Source organism: Colobus angolensis, unplaced genomic scaffold, assembly GCF_000951035.1.
Source record: "Colobus angolensis palliatus isolate OR3802 unplaced genomic scaffold, Cang.pa_1.0 Scaffold29, whole genome shotgun sequence".
In the NCBI taxonomy this organism is placed as follows: Eukaryota; Metazoa; Chordata; class Mammalia; order Primates; family Cercopithecidae; genus Colobus; species Colobus angolensis.
Genome location: NW_012116154.1, coordinates 2213517 through 2233596, shown reverse-complemented (window position 1 = coordinate 2233596; position 20080 = coordinate 2213517). Strand labels below are relative to the sequence as shown.

The following is a 20080-nucleotide window of genomic DNA, read 5'->3' as shown; positions in this document are numbered from 1 at the left end:
CCACCATGCCCAGCCATGCTTGGGTATTTGGATGGGAGATAATGCAGTGAGAGAGGACAGTAAAGTCAAACAACAGAAGAGTCTAAATGGCTTTTCCTGGATGGAAGAAAATTCTTCCAGTTCTCCCTTATGCTTGGAATGTAAAAGTCAGCTTGGCAATGCAGTGATTCAGCTCCACTTTAAGGCAGACAAACTCCACCATGGAAAGGTTTGGAAACCTACCTCCCATTGGGACGTGCTGCTAGGAGAAAATGTGAGTGGAGTTCCAATCAGCTCAACCAAAAAGCAAATTTTTCTACCACTGCTGTGTTCACTAGAAGCAGAGAGAACAGCATCTATTCATGTAGCAAACACTATTCCAAGATGCTCCCAAAATGCTTTTTCTACAGGTCTTGGGCACACCAGGAATACAGCTTTTCCAGTTTGGTGTGAGTTTTATACACATTTGGTATCTGTACTTACTTCTTTCCTTTCTGAAATTATCTCAACTAACATTTCAAAATGTAATCACTCTGTTAAAAGGGAGAAATATATAAATATCAATTCCACAATTCATGTATAATGTTGATTCTTCAGAATGTAAGTCAAGAAGAATGTTATAAAAGGATAAGTTGTCAACTTTTAGAGTAGAAGCATCAATATTTTTGTGTGTATGTGTGGAAGTCACCTTCCCCTTTGAGAATATGGGTCCTTCTTCCAGTCTGCAAAACTGCTCTTACAGACTGGCACATCCCATTTTGCAGGCATGTTTAGGGGAGTTCTGGGTCGCTAATGCTCACCCATAAATCTGTGTCACTTAGCTACTGAGAAACGCTCTCTCTCCAGGCCCCAGTCCTCACTGGGATCTGGCAGTGCTAAGGGATCAGTCACCCGGGGGCACCATGCCTATACTTCCCGCATTAATGGGAAAAGACACCTGAAAAACACCTCGGAGCCCCTGAGTACCACGTGCCACCGAGCTGCGGGGCTTCCTGAAACACAAGCGAATGTAAACAGCCTGCCGTACATCATTCTACGTGCCACTTACCTCTCCCCAAATCCCGACCGTGTCTCGGATGTCATTTTTGCAGTAGGAAAGTTGCCTGATGCAGTTGTTGACCGCAACACTACTTTTACCGGGGGCGAGGTCTTCTTCTGCCATCTCTACCCATCCCAGAGAACGCACAGCAAAACACTGGAAGACAGAGTAAGAGGACAGGAAGTCACTCCATGGTTTGGCCAATCATATCAGTTTACACTACTCCCCTCCCACAACTACAAGGTACTACACTTAATGCACTTTTATTTGCTTCATTATGTTCAATCATCTAATTGAGTTAACAAATCCTTTATTGCTAGAAATTAAATGGTAACTACTTTTTGCTATTAAAAAAAATGTAGTGACAAATATCTTTTTGCGTCATGTGTGCATGTGTTCAGATTTCTTCCTTAGAACAGATTACTAGAAGCAGGCCAGGTGCGGTGGCTCACGCCTGTAATCCCAGCACTCTGGGAGGCTGAGGTGGGTGGATCACCTGAGGTCAGGGGTCTGAGACCAACCTGGCCAACATGGTGAAACCCCGTCTCTACTAAAAATACAAAAAACAGCCAGTCTTGGTGGCGGGTGCCTGTAACTCCAGTTACTACTCAGAAGGCTAAGCCAGGAGAATCGCTTGAACCCAGGATGCGGAGGTTGTAGTGAGCCAAGTTGGCACCATTACACTCCAGCCTGGGAGACAGGGCGAGACTTCACCTCAAAAAAAAAAAAAAAAGAATAGATTACCAGAAATATAAGTATAGGGCTTATATTACAAAAATTTGGATATAAAAATTTCTAAGCTCCTGATACCTCTTATAAGGCAGTTTTTTAAATAGTGAGAAATGCAACCCCATGAAATCTGTTATTCGGTAAGCACCTAGAAACGGTGGAGACAGAATGAATTAAATACATGTTAAGCACTTGTTTCTAATAACAAAGAAGGAAGATGTTTTCTCTAATACTCAGAAAGGCAGCAAAACGAGGAAAAAAAGTATCCACTCATGATAACAAATAAGTGTGTCAGGCCCTACAGTGTGACGAGGGAATCTTTAAATGCCGCAGTGCTTGCAGAATTGACAGATTCGTGCTTTTAAAACCATTTATGCTTGTATCACTTAGAGATACTTTGAGATCATACTACCTCTCTTTTTTTAAAGTTCTGTAATTCAATTTTTCCCTTTAATTAAGAAAGTACTATATGCTGCATATTATAACAAGTAAAAAATCCAAAGACGTATGAAGAAAAAACTTCACAGCCCATGTGAGGGTGACTTGGCTACAGCATTTGCCTTGCCGGTGATCACCAGGGTTGCTGCGTGCCTGAGCTGGGTCCCTCAACCCTCTCTGCATCCCTGATCCCATGCAAGCTGCCCAGCAGTTGCAGAGGCCACCTTCCCCGAAAGGCAGACATGGAGCCACCCTTCCTTGGGAGCCAACAGACTGGCTCTCGAAGAACAGCTTTTAAAGTTTCCAAATGCGAGCTTCATAACCAAATGAAGAAATGCAGCCGTGTCCTAAAGTGATCACATTCGGTCTAGTGCCACCTTCCCTCTTCCCGTCACCGTGTGCAGACCGGGCACCCCCTTCCTGAGTAGCTGATCACACCTTGTCAGGGGAAAAAAAACTCACCAAAATATCAACGACAAAACAGCCCATTTAAGCAAACACTGCGCTGATCCTCAGGTCCTAGATAGAGGAGAAGGCTATGTGACCACCTCAGCGGCCACTCTGCTGATGGTGCACAAGGTGCCTTTCACAAAGAAACCAAAAAAAGAAGGCAGTCCCCGTGACAACCACAGAAGCTACTCAGGAGTCTGAGTCTTGGGGAAAGGTTCTGCACATGTACACACTGCAGGGAACCAGCCTGATGGTGAAGAGGAGGTCCCGGGTGCCAGAGGTGGCTGTGGCCAATTCAGGGCTGGCCAGGTCTTGCCTGGCCTGCCTGCCCCTCCGCAGCTCTGCTCCCTCAGGCTCAGACCAAAGTGTGTTTCTCCAGGTGGATGTGTTGGATATTCCACAGAAGCACCCCACCAAATGTGCTGCTTTATGAAAATGCATGATTTTGCCAGTCTGACCCCTAAGTGCCCAGGCCCTGCTGTTTCTCCAGAAAGTGCTGTGCAGCCCAGTAACCTCTCTCCCATGTCGGTTCCCAACCCAGGCCCTAGTCAGTAAAATCACAGTGTCCCAGCTGACTCCCCTGGCCTCCCATTCCAACCTTGTCTCCTACCACCTCTATTCAAATGTCAAAAGTATTAACTCAGTCAGTCCTCACCCCAACCCTTTGAGGTCGATACTAAGTTACTGTACCCATTTTATACATGAGGAAACTGGGTGCAGCACAGATCCAGGATTCAAACCTGGGCAGTTTGGCTTCTGGGCTCCTACACTTAACCACTTTGCTATATGCCTCTGAGATTTTCATGAGGGGACAATGTCAGATTGGGTTAGGATGATAAAGAAGGCTGGATAAACAGCTGGTAACCTCAATATAGTTCTTCTTTTTTTTTTTTCGAGACAGGTTCTTGCTCTGTCATGCTGGCTGGAGTGCAATGGCATGATCTCGGCTCACTGCAACCTCCACCTCCTGAGTTCAAGTGATCCTCCTGCCTCAGCCTCCCAAGTAGCTGGGATTACAGGTGCACACCACCATGCCTGGCTACTTTTTGTATTTTTGGTAGAGATGGGGTTTCACCATGTTGGCCAGGCTGGCCTTTAACTCCCTGATCTCAAGTGATTGGCCTGCCTTGGCCTTCAAAGTGCTGGGATTACAAGCATGAGCCACCGCACCCAGCGCTTAATACAGTTGTGAGTGTGTGTGGATCAAGAGTAGGTACAATCGGCATTCTAATCTCAGCTCTCTGATGTACTGGTACTGGGACCTTGGAAAAGTCACTTACTAAGTCCCAATTTTGTTCATTTGTAAAAATGGGAGTAATAATAATAATTACTTCAGAGGGTTTTCGTGAGGAGAAAATAAGTAGTGAACTTAGCATATAAAAAACACTTGAACATTTGTTGAATGAACAAGCAAATAAATACAGTGTCATATAACTCTTAACTGAATAATCAAGAAGGAAAAATGAAAGATTTGTTTTAGGGTGACCACATGTCCCAATTTTCCCCTCAATAGTTCTGGGGTATCCCTGTCATTCTGGCAAGATTATTCAGAGCAGCCCCTTTTACTCTCAAAAAGTGTCCTGGGTTAGACAATAAATTATATGATCACCTTGGTCAAAATTCTAGTGAATTCAGCTTCTGGCATGGAAACTGGGGCTTGGACAGGGTATGTGTGTGGCAGTTTTGCCACACCCTACACGGGAAGTGTAGGCATGGTGCCCCCGGGTGACTGATCCCTTAGCACTGCCAGATCCCAGTGAGGACTGGGGCCTGGAGAGAGAGCGTTTCTCAGTAGCTAAGTGACACAGATTTATGGGTGAGCATTAGCGACCCAGAACTCCCCTAAACATGCCTGCAAAATGGGATGTGCCAGTCTGTAAGAGCAGTTTTGCAGACTGGAAACTGCAAGCAGTTTTGCAGACCACATGTGGCATGCCCATGTGGAAATGGGGTTCAAGATCCACAGAAGCTGCCATCAGGACAGCATCTCAGTGATCCTGGCCGGGGTGAACCCTAAGACAGTACTGTTACTGCGAGATACTTCTCTTCAAACCAGAAGTCAGAAATGCATTTTCCCACCGTCTCCAGCTGCCTACTGTAACATCCTACAACCTAGGACTGCTCAAAAGAATTCAGTAACGACAAAGAAGGTAAAAAAGAACACTGGCTGTTTTCTCTCCTTGGGAGTCCAAGATGACAAAAATTTTGATCTAAACAGCTCACTGAACACCAAGAGTATCATTCTTGGCTAAAATATGCAAATCACCCGACCTCATCCAAGCACATTAAGAATACTGTTTTTGCTGGACATGGTGGTTCACGCCTGTAATCCCAGCACTTTTGACCAGGGCCGGTGGATCACTTGAGGATAGGAGTTCCAGACCAGCCTGGCCAACATGGTGAAACCCCGTTTCTACTAAAAATACAAAAATTAGCCAGGTGTGGAGGAGGACACGTGTAATTCCAGCTACTCGGGAGGCTGAGACAAAAGAATCATGGCAAAAGAATCGTTTGAACCCGGGAGGCGGAGGCTGCAGTGAGCCAGGATTGCACCACTGCACTCTAGCCTGGGCGACAAGAGCAAAATTCTGTCTCAAATAAAAAAGAAAAAAAATTGTTTTGTCATATTGATGAATACAAGCCTGACATGTTACTATAGTGAGTTTATCTAAAGTCATTTTTCTTGTGTAACCCTGCTGTTGTTTGAATTTGGTCTCTCATCTGAAGAGTTTCACCCCATTCTGTGTGGCCAAAGTGAAAGGAAACAGGTATACAGGGAATATGCAGCTCCGCCTGAGGGGCCAGCTTGGCTTCTTCCCAAAGAACGGAGCAGCAATGAGCAACCTGCACTGTTTGGTGATGCCCCCGTGTGGCCAGGAAGGTTCATAACCACCACCACTTTCCCTTAAACCCAGGAAGGGATGCTGAGCGTAATCAGTTCTGGGAATAAAGGCTCGTCTTGGAGCATGGGAAGAACTCAAAATATTTAATGAAGTCATCTACCACTTAAAAAAAAGTTAATAAAAAAAATCAACATATACACTTTTACTTAGGCCCATTCTTCAATAATTCTTAACCAAAAGGGCAACAGAGTAATGGTTCAGCGTAGAACCGTGTCATCAGAGGGGTCTGGATTCAAGTCATCATTTTGCTACTTTCTGGCTGGTGACTTTAGGTTAAGTCACTTCAGGTCTCTAAGTCTCAGTCTCTTCATCTGTAAAATAATAATGCTACCTATACTTATAGCATATGCAAGGCCTAAAGAAGATAATGCTGGTAAAATGCTTAGCATCATACCTGGCAGATAGTCAAAACTTGGCTAATCCTAATTGTTATTTTTTGTTTGTTTATTGTTTTTGAGATGGAGTTTCACTCTTTCACCCAGGCTGGAGTGCAGTGGCATGGCGTCAGCTCACTGCAACCTCTGTCTCCCAGGTTGAAACGATTCTCCTGCATGTGCCATCACACCTCGCTAATTTTTTGTCTTTGCGGTAAAGACGAGGTTTCACCATGTTGGCCAGGCTGGTCTCAAACTCCTGACCTTAGGTGATCCACCCACCTTGGCCTCCCAAAGTGCTGGGACTATAGGTATTTGACAAAGCATCTGGTTTTTATTATTATTATTATTATTGTTGATAAACTTTTACTCTTTTCTATTAGTGGATTTTAAGAATTTCTCTAGTTTAATAGATTTCAGCCAAAGCCAGCATGTGGAGATGTACTGTAGACCGTGATACATATGAATATATGACCTGGAGGGCTTTCTTAAAACACATAACAGGCCGGGCACGGTCTCTCATGCCTGCAATCCCAGCACTTTGGGAGGCTGAGGTGGGCGGCCCACTTGAGGTCAACCGAGTGAGACTCCATCTCAAAAAAAAAAAAAGAAAGAAACACACACACACACAGAGAGAGAGAGAACACTGGACCCCTTCCCCAGAGTTTCTGATTCAGTAGGTCTGGGTAGGACTCAAGAGTCTCTATTTCTAACCAGCTCTCAGATGATACTGAAGCTGTGATCCGGGAGCCACACCTTGAGAACCACTGCTCTAGACAGATGGCTCCTTTCTTTACCCAAAGTTATGTGGTTCCTCAGATTGAAAGTAAAATCTAGGTTCAAATCCCAGGGCTGCCTCTTACCATTTTTGACCTTGGGTGAGTTAGTTAACCTGTCTGTGTCTCAATGTCCTCATTATAAAATGTGGGTACTAAAAATAGTCTCACAACAACCTATCAAATGTTGTGAGGATTAACTGGGCTAAATTCAAGTTTGCTGCTGCTTCTGTTATTGTTGTTAGTTACTATGGGCATTTAAGGGATCTGGGTCATGGCTGACCCAGAAGGGACACAGCTTTTGACCTGGGCCCCCTTCTCTCCCATTTGTTCTCTTCTTCCACAGTGGAATCGAGTCATCCTATCTTAGTTGTAAAACCCATCTTGTGTGGAGCTTCTATCTCTGAGTTTTATAATACAGCTATCTTCTTGCAGAGGACCTCTCCTTCAAATGTGTGTCATGGAGCAGAACACAGAGCAAAGCCTGGGTATCTATGACCAGATGGTCCTGGATTCGAATTGTATTCCAATCGGTGGATGCTCAGCCTCCAGGCATCTAAGGTTAGTCAGTTGAACAGTGATAAGGAAACGAAGAAGGGCAAGTGGCTGGGACATTGTAGGCCCTCAGCAAGTATGTACTTTGTTCTCTCTGGTTCCAGAAGATACTATTATTTGAATTTTTGTTTTCCCCAGTCTCCCATTTCTCTTTTCCCTTGCTGAATTTCTAGGTTTCTGTCCTTTTCCTTCCTCTGGGCTTTAATGCAGGCAGCAAAATGAGAGCGTGCTGTCAGAAAACTGTGGGATCTCCTCCAGGGACCAGGTGGGGCAGGGGATGCAGTGAGGGGTGAGACCAGGGGCTGGGAGCCAGTGAGCTGTGGGATACAGGCCTTGCCTCTAGCCAGGCAAGTTGGCCTCGGGGTACAGGACCAAAGAAGACAGTGGTAAAATGAGCTCATGTCCACGAAGAAGCATATCCAACACCCAGGGCATAGCCACTGCTCTGTGACTGTTGAGGGATAGTGACCAAAAGGTAAATGGTACCAGAACATATAACAACATTAAGTTACAGATGTTAAAAAACTAAAAAAGCTCACATCAAAAAGCTAAAATGTGGCCCAACACTACAAATGTAATCCTAATTAACAGTCATCTATGGGAATTACTTACCATTCAAGTCTAATTATCCTATAGCACAATAACAACTGTGTATTTGCGCTGATAACGTTTACTGGGTGACTAGTTCCTGGAGGACCTACAGAGATGAGTGCCTTTTCTTCCCTGTAGATACACCTGAGTTAACTGAGAGTATCTGAGAGTAGATAAGTTCCTGCTCTTGAGAAGCTTGTGACAGAGCAAAAACATAGCAGTTATCTATAGCACGGACCATGAAGGGTGCACTGAGGCACAAGCATGGGCTGGGAGCTCATGGAAGGAGAGTTTTTTGTTTTGTTTTGTTTTTTGTTTTTGAGATGGAGTCTCACTATGTTGCCCAGGCTGGAGTGCAGTGGCAGCGTCTTGGCTCACTGCAACCTCTGCCTCCTGGGTTCAAGCAATTCTCCTGCCTCAGCCTCCCAAGTAGCTGCAATTACAGGCGTGTGCCACCACGCTCAGCTAATTTTCTGTATTTTTAGTAGAGACAGGGTTTCACCATGTTGGCCAGACTGGTCTCCAACTCCTGATCTCAAGTGATTCGCCCATCTCAGCCTCCCAAAGTGCTGGGATTACAGGTGTGAGCCCTGAGCCTGGGTTTTTTTTTTTTTTTTAATTCAGAGTTAGTGATGGACAGCTTCTTAAAAGACATGAAATTCAGCTGAGCCTTGCAGGACAGATTAATTCATTTATTCAACAAATATTTATGACACCTACCATATGCCAGGCACTGGAGACTTATTATCAATGGGCCAAACAGACCAAACACTCTGCCCTACGTAGTATTTCAAAAAACTGGAAGGGCGTATTTGTTTGATGGCCACATCCAAGGTCACACAGCTCTGTGGGCATGGATCAAGAAGAGTAAGGTGCAACTATGGGAGAAGGGGCCCAGAGCAGAGTGGCTTGGGGCCCAGGTGTTCAAGCCACTAACTCTGGGATGAAATCTCAGGTCAGCCACTTATTAGCAGTGTGACCCAGGTTACTCAATCTTGGTGAGCCTCAGTTTCCTCATCTGTTGCTGTGAGGATAACAGGATGGACCTCGTAGGGTCCTGGCAAGATGAAATGGGATGGCTTAGATTAAGAATCTTGCAAAGGGCCTGGCCCAAAGGAACTAGGTGAGAAAAGGTGACCACTATTTTCTCAAGCTCTCTGATTCCCCAGTCCTGACACATCATTGCCAGATATGCCAATCTAGTTTTGTTTTTACAATTAATGACTGAGCAACACTAAGGATACCCCTGGGTGGTGGGGGACAGGGAGAGATGCAGAGTCTGGGGGGGTGGGGGATGCTCTGTCCTCTTCAGAAGGGCAGGCTCCATCTCATCACATGACTTCAGGGTTTTTTTTTTGAGACAGTCTTGCTCTTGTCACTCAGGCTGGAGTGCAGTCGCGCGATCTCGGCTCACTGCAACCTCCGCCTCCCAAGTTCAAGCGATTCTCGTGCCTCAGCCTCCTGAGCAGCTGGGATTACAGGCGCCCATCACCATGCCCAGCTAATTTTTGTATTTTTAGTAGAGATGGGGTTTCACCATGTTGGCCAGGCTTGTCTCCAACTCCTGACCTCAAGTGATCCGCCCACCTCAGCCTCCCAAAGTGCTGGGATTACAGGCGTGAGCCACTGCGCCCAGACACACTTCAGGGATTTTATTAAGGGTCCACGGACCTGGGAGATCCATGGATGGGCTTCAGGAAGTTCTAAACACCCTAAAAATATATCCAAAATTATGTGTGTGTATGTGTGTGTATGTGATGGAAAGATGGTCCAAAGCTCTCACCAGTTTTCCAAAAGCTGTAAAAATACAAAGTACAGTAAATCTTCACTTAACATCGTTGATAGGTTTTTAAAAACCGTGACTTTAAGCAAAATGACCTACCTTGAATAAGGTTGTTTCGTTCAACTTCTTTTAATGCTGTTTTGCTATAATGTTGATGAGAAAAAAATTTGCTTTCCTTATACATCATTTCTCTTAAAGTTGGAGTTTCTGAGAACTCACTAATAATGTTAAGTAAGGATTTTACTGTACTTTAAGAGAGTTCCAAGGAGGTTAGATAGCAGAGTGCTCACTTGTCAAGACATCAACACATATTTTATGTGTATATACACATCAGGGCTAGCAAAAGCTTTCTAGTTAGCATCACAGTCCGCTTTTGGTTAGTGGATGAGGAAAACGGCTAAATGGCTCTACAGAGGAAATGATCAGGAATTTAAGGGCGAACAGAAGAAACGGGTATAGGGAAGTAGGGAGGGGCAAGAAAGGGCTGCACAACTTCCAGGTGGCTGGCAGTTGAGCCGACAGGCAGGACTGAATGACTTGTGAAGGTGAGAAAGTCTGACTCAGGTTTTTTTTTTTCCTTTTCTGAGATGGGGTCTCACTCTGTCACCCAGGTTGGAGTACAGTGGTACAATCATGGCTCACTGCAGCCTTGACCTCCCAGGCTCAAGCGATCCTTCCACCTCAGCCTCCCAAGTGGCTAGGACTACAGGCGTCCACCACCACACTCTGCTAATTTTTGTTTTTTTGTAGAGTAAAGATCTCGCCATGTTGCCCAGGCTGGTTTCAAGCTCCTGAGCTCAAATGATCCTCCCACCTTGGCATCCCAAAGTGCTGGGATTACAGGCGTGAGCCACCCCACTGGACCCAACACCCAGTTTTTAATACAAGAAACTGGCCAGGCACAGTGGATTGTGCTCATGCCTATAATCCCAACTACGTGGGAGGCTGATGCAGGAGGATCACTTGAGGCCGGGAGTTCAAGACAAGCCTGGGTGACAAAGTGAGACATGGTCTGTAAAAAAATTTTTTTTAATTAGCCAGGCACAGTGGTGCATACCTGTCATCCCAGCTACTAGAGAGGTTGAGGTGGGAGGATCACTTGAGCTCAGGAGTTCGAGGCTGCAGTGAGCTAGGGTCAAGCCACTGTATTACAGCTTAGGTGACAGAGCAATACTCCATCTCTAAAAAAAGCAATAATAAAATTAAAAAATGGGCTGGGTGCAGTGGCTCATGCCTGTAATCCCAGCACTCTGGGAGGCCAAGGTGGGCAGATCACCTGAGGTCAGGAGTTCGAGACCAGCCTGGTCAACATGGTGAAACTCCATCTCTACTAAAAAAAATACAAAAATTAGCTGGGCATGGTGGCAGGTGCCTGTAATCCCAGCTACTCGGGAGGCTGAGGCAGGAGACTTGCTTGAAGCCAGGAGGCAGAGGCTGCAGTGAGCTGAGATCGTGCCACTGCACTCCAGCCTGGGCGACAGAGCGAGACTCCGTCTCAAAAAAAAAAAAAAAAAAAAGATGCAAGACACTGATTTTGATGTAAGCCCCCCTTGATATTACCCTTGATGCACCAGCAAAGGGCCTCTTACAGAGATGGCTGATGTTGTCAGGGGAATTAAAGGAGAACGTTGACAGAGAAAAAGGAACATGCAAAAGTTTCAGCGTAGAGAACAGGGATTCAACATGAGAGAAATAGAAGCCACAGGGAACTGGCAGGGTTTTGGGGAGGATACACAGCCCACTGCAGGATATGGGATTCCAGCCTGTCTCGCTAGATCCTAGGAACATGGTGATCCTGGCTGCTGCCTACGCTGCAGAGCTGCTCTATGGAGACCTTTTCTATCTGTGTTCTGGGGGTCAGGTGGAAAAAAGCCATGTATTCCTGCTATATGGGACAATGAAGAAGAACCTTTTTAATAATCATATAGCCCACATACTATTTATTTCACATTGGTGGCCAGAATAATGTACACTTAGGGTACATTTGTTACATTTGATAGCCCATGTTTTGTGATATTTCCCTAAGAGTTAAGAACAGCCCTCTGTCATCTCCCACAGTTACTGCAGCCAGTAGAAACAGCAACGGGTCTGATTTCTACCTGCAGCCCAGGGTCTTTTCACCGCCCAGGTTTCACTGACAAATAAGGCAGCTGGGCCGGGTGCATTAGTTCACTCCTGTAACCCCAGGACTTTGGGAGGCTGAGGCAGGCAGATCACTTGAGGTCAGGAGTTTGAGACCAGCCTGGCCAACATGGCAAAACCCCATTTCTACTAAAAATACAAAAATCAGCAGGGTGTGGTGGCACAAGCTTGTAGTGCAAGCTACTTGGGAGGCTGAGGCAGGAGAATTGCTTGAACCTGAGAGGTGGAGGTTGCAGTAAGCCGAGATGGCGCCACTGCAACCCCAGCCTGGGCGACAGAGTGAGACTCCATCTCATAAATAAATAAATAAATAAATAAATAAATAAAGCAGTCAGTGAGCAAAGGATTGTGACCTAAAACAACTTTCACAGAGTCCATACAAAAAAATATGCAAGCTTTTCAAGGTTCAAAATACCTCTTGGATGTTGCCTCTGTAATAGAGAAGTCTTTAGTAAACCGGCATTTGTGGTCAATACAGGCAGAGAGAGAGATCACCATCCTTATGTATATGGTTTCTTCGCTATTCCTTTTTTTTTGGAAATACTGAAATGGCTTTTCAAATCTAAGATGTCAGTGGGTTCTGCCAGAGAGGTGTCTGGGGATTCTCTGGAGTGAAGCTTGACCCAGTTCTCCATTGGGCTGAAGCAAGGAATCAGCGTGATTCATTATTCAGCATGGCAGAGACCATGGTGGCCAGGGAGGACCCAGAGAGCATTTCTACACTGGTCCCCATGAGCGCTTTAGCTGTTTCTGCCATTTTCCCAGACTGTCTACAACACAGTGAGCACTCAGGCAGAAAACACGATGCATGGACCTTTGAGGCCCTGGGCCCACTAGTGCCATTTACTTAACTTTCCCCCTTCCTATTTTTCAGAGCAAGACACATAACTGGAAAAGCTCCCTTGATGTTAACCTCTGACAGGCCCTTCTACAAAGAGGATGGTCATGATCATAGCTAACCCCCATGCAGCACTTACCACGTGCCAGGCACTAAGGATTGACCCATAATTAAAATATCGCCCACGATATCCATCTCCTTGCCTGCCCGCCACCCACTACTGGCTAATCCCTTCGTGAAGGGCGGTTCCCAGCCCAGGTCACCTCTGTCTCTGCTCACAGGGCCTGGAATACTAACCCCATCCCCTGCAGCTGGGGAACACCCAGTGCACACGCAGTCACACAAAATGAATGCTATATTATTTGACACAAGGAAGGCGAAAGAGGCAACGCAGTTGAGCAGCGGCCTCACAATCCTTCTTCACACACAGCACGGAGCCGTGCAAGTTTCCGGGATGTAAAGCTTCCCTGATTTCAAGTCCTTAAATGAAAATGAAAGGATTCTTTCAAAGCAGATGCATCTTTACTTGTTCTCCCCTGGGCCATTCCCAAGTCAGCTCCTGCCTGTGATGTCTATTCCTAACGTCCTCCCTCTGTCGGAGAAAGCACTTGCAGACTTGCCATGAAGCAACCTTGAGAAAAGCAATCATGTCGAGATTTATAGGAACCACTGATGTGCTGGAGAGAATGCACGAAGGCGGTCTCACTCCATTGGGGGCTGAAATGAGATTCGGCATCTACTTTAACTATTGCTGGGGAATCTTTGCTTCCTCACACTTATTCAGAGGAAGCCAAAGCTCCTCACTCCTCTACACTAAGGGATCTCTTTGGTAAGGGTACGACGGTCCAGAGCAGCAGCCTAGACACCTTCCTGACCCCTCATGTGGCTCGAGTGGGGAAGGGGGAATGAGTTTGACAAAGGTCAGTGGTCCGAGGCCATGCTGGAGCTGGGGAGGGTGCCACTGTCCTGGAGGGGCCTGATTTGGCTTCTAATTTAAGGCATACATTTGTGTAGCATTAAAGTCATGACATCAACATGCTTTCCTTTTAAGACACAAGATACACATTTTTGCATGGCAATGAAATAATGTCTTCAATGTATTCTAAGCATAGTTTCTAAGTATTCATTGTTAACTTAAAAGCATTCTCAGCTGGGCACAGTGGCTCACATCTATAATCCCAGCACTTTGGGAGGCTGAGGTGGCTCCTGCTTGAGCCCAGGAGTTCGAGACCAGCTTGGGCAAAACGGCAAGACCCTGTTTCTACAAAAAATTTAAAAGTTAGCTGGGCATGGTGGCGCATGCCTGTAGTGCCAGCTACAGGAGGTGAGGCTGAAGTGAGAGGATGAGGCAGGAGAATCGCTTGAACCTGGGAGGCAGAGGCTACAGTGAGCTGAGGTGCACCACTGCACTCCAGCCTGGGTGACAGAGTGAAACCTGTCTCAAAAAAAAAAAAAAGAAAAAAGAAAAAAGAAATTCCCACCAGTACTTAGTTAAGGGGATTTCAGAGTTCCAACGACGAGGCAGGAAACTTCCATTTAAAGTGTTCTGATGTAACCATAGGTGCTTTATTACAAGTTACCTAACTTAATTTAGTTCAATTTTCACAACCCAGTGAACTCAGTGAAAGAGGGACTCTGCATCTTTTTTAACTGTCCACACAACGCATTGGAAACATTTTGACCATGAAAGGACTTGAACCCTCAATCTTCCGACCCAAAGTGAGATGTCTTTTCCATTAGGCCACATGGTCTCCTCTCTCCCATTTTTGAGAGAAGCAAACAGACTCCTGGCAAATTTAAGGTTTCCTAAAACAGAGCTGGTAGAAAGGAGTATCCCGCATGTGCACTTATTAAGAATGTGTGTATATACATGTACATATGCGTGTATATGTGTGCACATGGGTATATATGCATATATATGTAAATACGTGTATATACATGCATATATGCATGTCTATATGAGTATATGTAGATGGATCTAGGTACAGATAGACATATATGAAAGGGACTCAGCTAGAGACTTCCTTCTACATATCTTATTTAATCAACTTAATCCATATAACAACACGAGGCAGATATTATTATTGCCATTTCACAGATGAGGAAACTAAGGTACAGCGTAGTTGTTAAGACTGAATTGTGTCCCTCCCCAATTCCTATGCTGAAGTCCTAACCCCCAATGTGACTGTATTTGGAAAAAGGGTCTTTAATGCAGTAATTAAGTTAAATGAGCTCTTAACAGTGGGGCTCTACTCCAATCGGACTGATAATGCTTTATTTTATTGAATTTTTTTTCTTCTTTTTCTTTTTTAGACACAGTCTCACTCTGTCGCCCAGGCTGGAGTACAGCAGCTCACTGCAACCTCTGCCTCCTGAGTTCAAGCAACGATCCTGTCTCAGCCTCCCAAGTAGCTGAGATTACAGGTGCGTGCTACCAAGCCTGGCTGATTTTTGTATTTTTAGTAGAGATAGGGTTTTGCCATGTTGGTCAGACTGGTCTCGAATTCCTGACCTCAGGTGATCTGCCCGCCTGGGCCTCCCAAAATGTTGGGATTACAGGTGTGAGCCACTGTGCCTGACTTTCCGATTTTTAGACAGGGTCTTGCTCTGTTGCCCAGGCTGGAGTGGCGCAATCTTAGCTCACTGCAGCCTTCACCTTTTGGGCTCAGCCTCCCCTGAGTAGATGGGACTACATGTGTGCACCACCATGCCTGTTAATTTAAAAAAGGTAGGTTTTTTTGTAAAAATGGGGTTTCACCATGTTGCCCAGGCTGGTCTGGAACTCCCAGGCTCAAGCCATCTGCTCACCTCAGCCTCCCAAAGTGCTGGAATTACAGGTGTGAGCCACTGTGTGTGTGTGTGTGTGTGATGTGTGTGGTGTGTGTCTGTGTGTGTGTGGGGGGTGTGTGTGTGTGGGGTGTGTCTGTGTGTGGTATCCTTATAAGAGGAGGAAGAGACAGCAGGGAGGCCCCCACATGGAGAAGAGGCCATGTAAGGACAGAACAAAAAGGCAGCCAGCAGAAACCCAGGAGAGCGGCCCCAGGGGAAGTCGACCCTGCCGTCACAGTGACCTTGGGCTCCCAGCCTCCATAACCGTGAGAAAAGAACGTTTCTGTACTTGGAAGCCACCTCGTCTGTGGTATTTTGTTATGGCAGCCCCAGCCAACAAACACACAGTGGTGTATACACTTCAGGTAACCATGAGCTTATGGCGGAGCTGGCAGTGAGGACTGAGTTTGTGTACCGACAAATTCGTATCTCCGCGCTTTGCTGCCTCCTAGGTGCGGCAACAATGCTGGTTTTCCTGACGGAGAGAGGGAGGCCGGCATCCCCAGGCCTCACCTAACACCTCTCACCCCGACACGTGTGTGCACAACGCGCCTCCTCCCCTCCTCACAGTCTTATAGGTGCACCCAGTAGCTACACCTGGCTGGCACCAGAGCCCAGGGAGGCCAGCCCCACTCTAAAGAGGTCCCGAAGAATTCAAGGCCTCCTAGGAGTACCCTGAGAAGGAAATACTCCCTCAACAGAGAGTGAGTACTTCAAAGTCCACCAGCTCTAGGTTTGTATCTTTGGGCTGGTCCAGAGGCTTCTCAGAATTACCTCAGAGCCCACACTGGCGGAGCCCCCACTGCAGGCACCAAAAGTCCTGAGGTAGTGTGGGTGCCCTTGGGCAAACTGTCTACCAGGGGGCGCCATCACCCAACATCTGCTAACAGATCACTGGAGGCAAGGAAATGCCCAGGCAACCAACTAACTGCCTGCTAGCTGCGTCCCCCTCCCTCCAGGCCACAGCACTGCTCTCCACAGTGTTCTCCAGAGGTCTAGGACTGTTACGTCCAGGGGCAACCTGCAGAGGAGCCCAGTGTGGGGCTGAGGCCTCTGGGCCTCCCCTGTCACAGTGGCCCTGCTCTTGCCCTTACACAGAAGGGCTTCTGCTACTAAAGAAAGGCCGGTACACCATGCAATCGCAATTATTTGCAATGCCTGCCCCACAGCGACTCTCATTAACCTGCTGAGTGTGTTCAATCATCAGCACATCACGAACAAGTCATACAAATTTAAAAACATCAAGCAGAATGTCAACTTATTTACAGAGAGAAATGCAAGTGTCAGTCGACTGCATGTTCAGGGTGGCTAATGAGAGAGTTTGCTCTCTGCAGGAAATCCACTCCTTTTCAATCCCCAGGCCACGACAGGCTGACAAACAATGATGCAGGCAGAAGAGTCTCACAATCAGCATCGTAACGGCCAGGATCCTTGCAGATTCCTCACTCATGCCAGAGACACGCCTCCGGGTTGTGATTTAGTACAGAAACAGTTAATTGCATTAGTCATTTCCTGCCCAGGAACCAGGCTGGCATTATGAGTTCTATTTTTATCAATGGAAAATTTGAGCAAAGGTGGGTTCAACTGAGAGATGCAGCCCAACGTTTCCAGAATGTCATGGAACAAATTATGTGTATGTTTACTTAAACATGAACTTGCAGGCATATCTCATTAGACATATGTAATCTGATAATCACTTATAATCATCATCATGATACTAGCAGTGACTATCGAGGGCTCACTCTGTGCTGAGTGATTTATATACAAGTCTGGTCTTGGCAGGGAAAGCATGAAGGTGGGCGCTGACATTTACATAGCATTTGCCACAAGCTGCATGCTTTACAGCATGTAGCACAACATGTTTTCACAACAACCCTACAAAGTAGGTGCTGTATCTCTTATCTTCTAAACGAGAAACTGAGGTTCAGGGAGCTTAGTTGAATTGTCTAATGTCACACTGCAAATAAACAGCAGAGCTAGATTTGATCTGCGGTTTAATTCTCAGGTGGATTATTACCTTGATTTTCCAGAAGAAAACATCAGTTTAGCAAAATGGCACAACTTAGGAACAGAGGGATCCCAGCTCTAGTCATTTATTTTTGTATGACGATTTTTTTTTAATTTTTGAGACGGAGTTTTGCTTTTATGCCCAGGCTGGAGTGCGATGGTGCAATCTTGGCTCACTGCAACCTCTGTCTCCCAGTTTCAAGCAATTCTCCTGCTGCATCCTCCCTAGTAGCGGGGATTGCAGGCACCCACCACTATGCCTGGCTATTTTTTTTTATTTTTTAGTAGAGATGGGGTTTCACCATGTTGGCCAGACTGGCCTCGAACTCCTGACTTCAGGTGATCTGCCGCCTCGCCCTCCCAAAGTGGACTGGTTGTTTTTTTTATTTTTAGAGAGAGGGTCTTGTTCTGTTGCCCAGGTTGGAGTGCAGCGGTAAGATCATGGTTCATTGCAGCCTCAATCTTCTGGGCTCAGGTGATCCTCCTACCTCAGCCTCCCGAGTAGCTGGGACTACAGGCTACGCACTACCATACCTGGCTAATTTCTTATTTTTTGTAGAGATGGGGTCTCACTGTGCTACCCCGACTGGTCTTCAACTCCTGGGCTCAACAGATCCACCTGCTCCAGTCACCCAAAGTGCTAGGATTACAGGCGTGAACCACTGGGCCCAGCTCCCAGTCCTAGTCTTGATTCTCCATTCTCTGCTCTACATTAGCTGTTCTATTAGCAGAAATGCTCAATCTAAAGGGGGCTCCTTGAGATCAGGCCTGCTCTGTGGACTTCTGTACGCCCACCATCCAAAAGTGGCCCCGGATATACGACATGCTCAAGAAATATTTGTCAGATGAAGACACTTGAGCTTGAGACAGACTGAAGTATCACGGCAAGACCGGGCCAGACCTGGCTGGGGGTTCTGGACCACCGCCCCCTAGTTGTGCCTTCAGTACATTCGTCATCCTTAGTTTCCTCATCTGCATCACTGGAGGGATAATCCTGCCTTTGCAGGCACTGCTGAGGATTCAAGGGGCTGTGAACCCTGGCAGCCAGCCTGGCACAGCCTATGGGAAGCAGTTGTTTTTACTAGAATAATAGTAAAATTGTATACAGCCTGGACTCTGAAGCCAGAGATCACAATTTGAATCTCAGCTCCCTACTTAATTCCTGTGTGACACATGGCAAGTTGCTGACCTTCCCGTGTCTTGGTTTTTCTAACATGGAAACAACAGACATAGGGTTGACCCTTGAACAACATGGATTATTTAGACTGTGTAGGTCCACACAGATTTTTTTCAAGCAAATGCAGATTGAAAAAAATAAGAGTATTCGCAGGATGCAGAAATCGTGCATACAGAGGCTTGACTTCTTGGATCCGTGGGCTCCTCAGGGACAACTGTGAGACTTGAGTATGCATAGACCTGGTATAACTCAGGGGTCCTGGCATCCATCGTCCGCATGTACTGCGGGATGACTGTACTCAGGTTCTAAGGAGTGTTGGGAGCACTAAATGTTATCACGTGTATAAAGTGCTCACAATGGTACCGGGAAAGCATGCAATGTGTCAACCTTTATTATGATTAGCTCTAAATTATTGATAAATCCTGACCTAAGCCATGCCTAGTGATACAAAAGTCACATAAAATATCCATTCAGTCAGGGGACGTAGGGTCAGGTACCATGTCCAACTCCAGGTGTCTTACACTGTAGGCCACAGGGCCAGTCCTTCCTGTGGGCTTACTCTGCCCAACTCAATCCATGTCTGGCTTATCAGGAGCGCCATCGTAAGCTGCTGGGGCCTGGAACTTGTAGACTGGAGCCCATATCCAAGGGTCCTGGGGCACCTCAACACAGGTGCATCCTCAGCTCTTCCTGTGTCTGCAGTCCTCTTAAGTGGGCCTCCCGCTGGTCCTGGATCAACACCCAGCGGGACACGGATTCCTGTGCTGGAGCTGAGCCTCCATGCAGAGCTTTGTGCTAATTTCTTCTCTAGGTACCAGTGGGATCTAGATAACTCATTGTCATGACATCACCTCCCTCCTCCCTCTGCCCCTATGCAGACTTTTAGCTTTAGAGCACTGGGATGCTGCAAAGGCCTGCTCATTAAATTGGACTCCCTAGACATCGAACAGGCCTGCAGAAGCTTTGGAGAGTATAGTTTGGACTATTCCTGCACTCGGTGATACGGGACAAGCACAGAAGGTAATAATATTTAGCTCGTTCAAAAAGCCAAATGCTTTTGCAAAATACTCTTTCTTATTTAATAGGAAATAGAGATTGTCTTATGGAAGAGTGGGATGGGAACCTGTGGAAGAGACATCTTAAATCCAACCCCTGGCAGTCAGACATAGGGCTGCTGTCAAATCCCCCTAGCCACTCCCCCAATCACAATGCTTCCTAGACATCCCTAACCCATCGCAGCCTAAGGCCTACAAAGACAGTTCAGTGGCTGGGCATGGTGGCTCACGCCTGTAATCCCAGCACTTTGGGAGGCCAAGGCGGGCAGATTACCAGGTCAGGAGTTCGAGACCAGCCTGGCCAACATGGTGAAACTCCGTCTCTAATAAAAAATACAAAAATTAGCCGGGTGTGGTAGCAGGCGCCTGTAATCCCAGCTACTCAGGAGGCTGAGGCAGGAGAATTGCTTGAACC

At 46.4% G+C, this 20080-nt stretch overlaps 1 protein-coding gene across 4 annotated transcripts in view; it reads right to left on the bottom strand.

Annotated features, from left to right (window-relative positions):
- The window catches only part of APBB2 (amyloid beta (A4) precursor protein-binding, family B, member 2), a 433566-nt gene that overhangs the window by 98023 nt on the left and 315463 nt on the right, over window positions 1-20080 (bottom strand). For all 4 annotated transcript variants that reach the window (XM_011949059.1, XM_011949060.1, XM_011949061.1 and 1 more), the window contains one exon: window positions 1028-1174. In XM_011949059.1, coding sequence (XP_011804449.1) covers window positions 1028-1174 — 147 coding nt within the window. The remainder of the gene's footprint in view (window positions 1-1027; window positions 1175-20080) is intronic.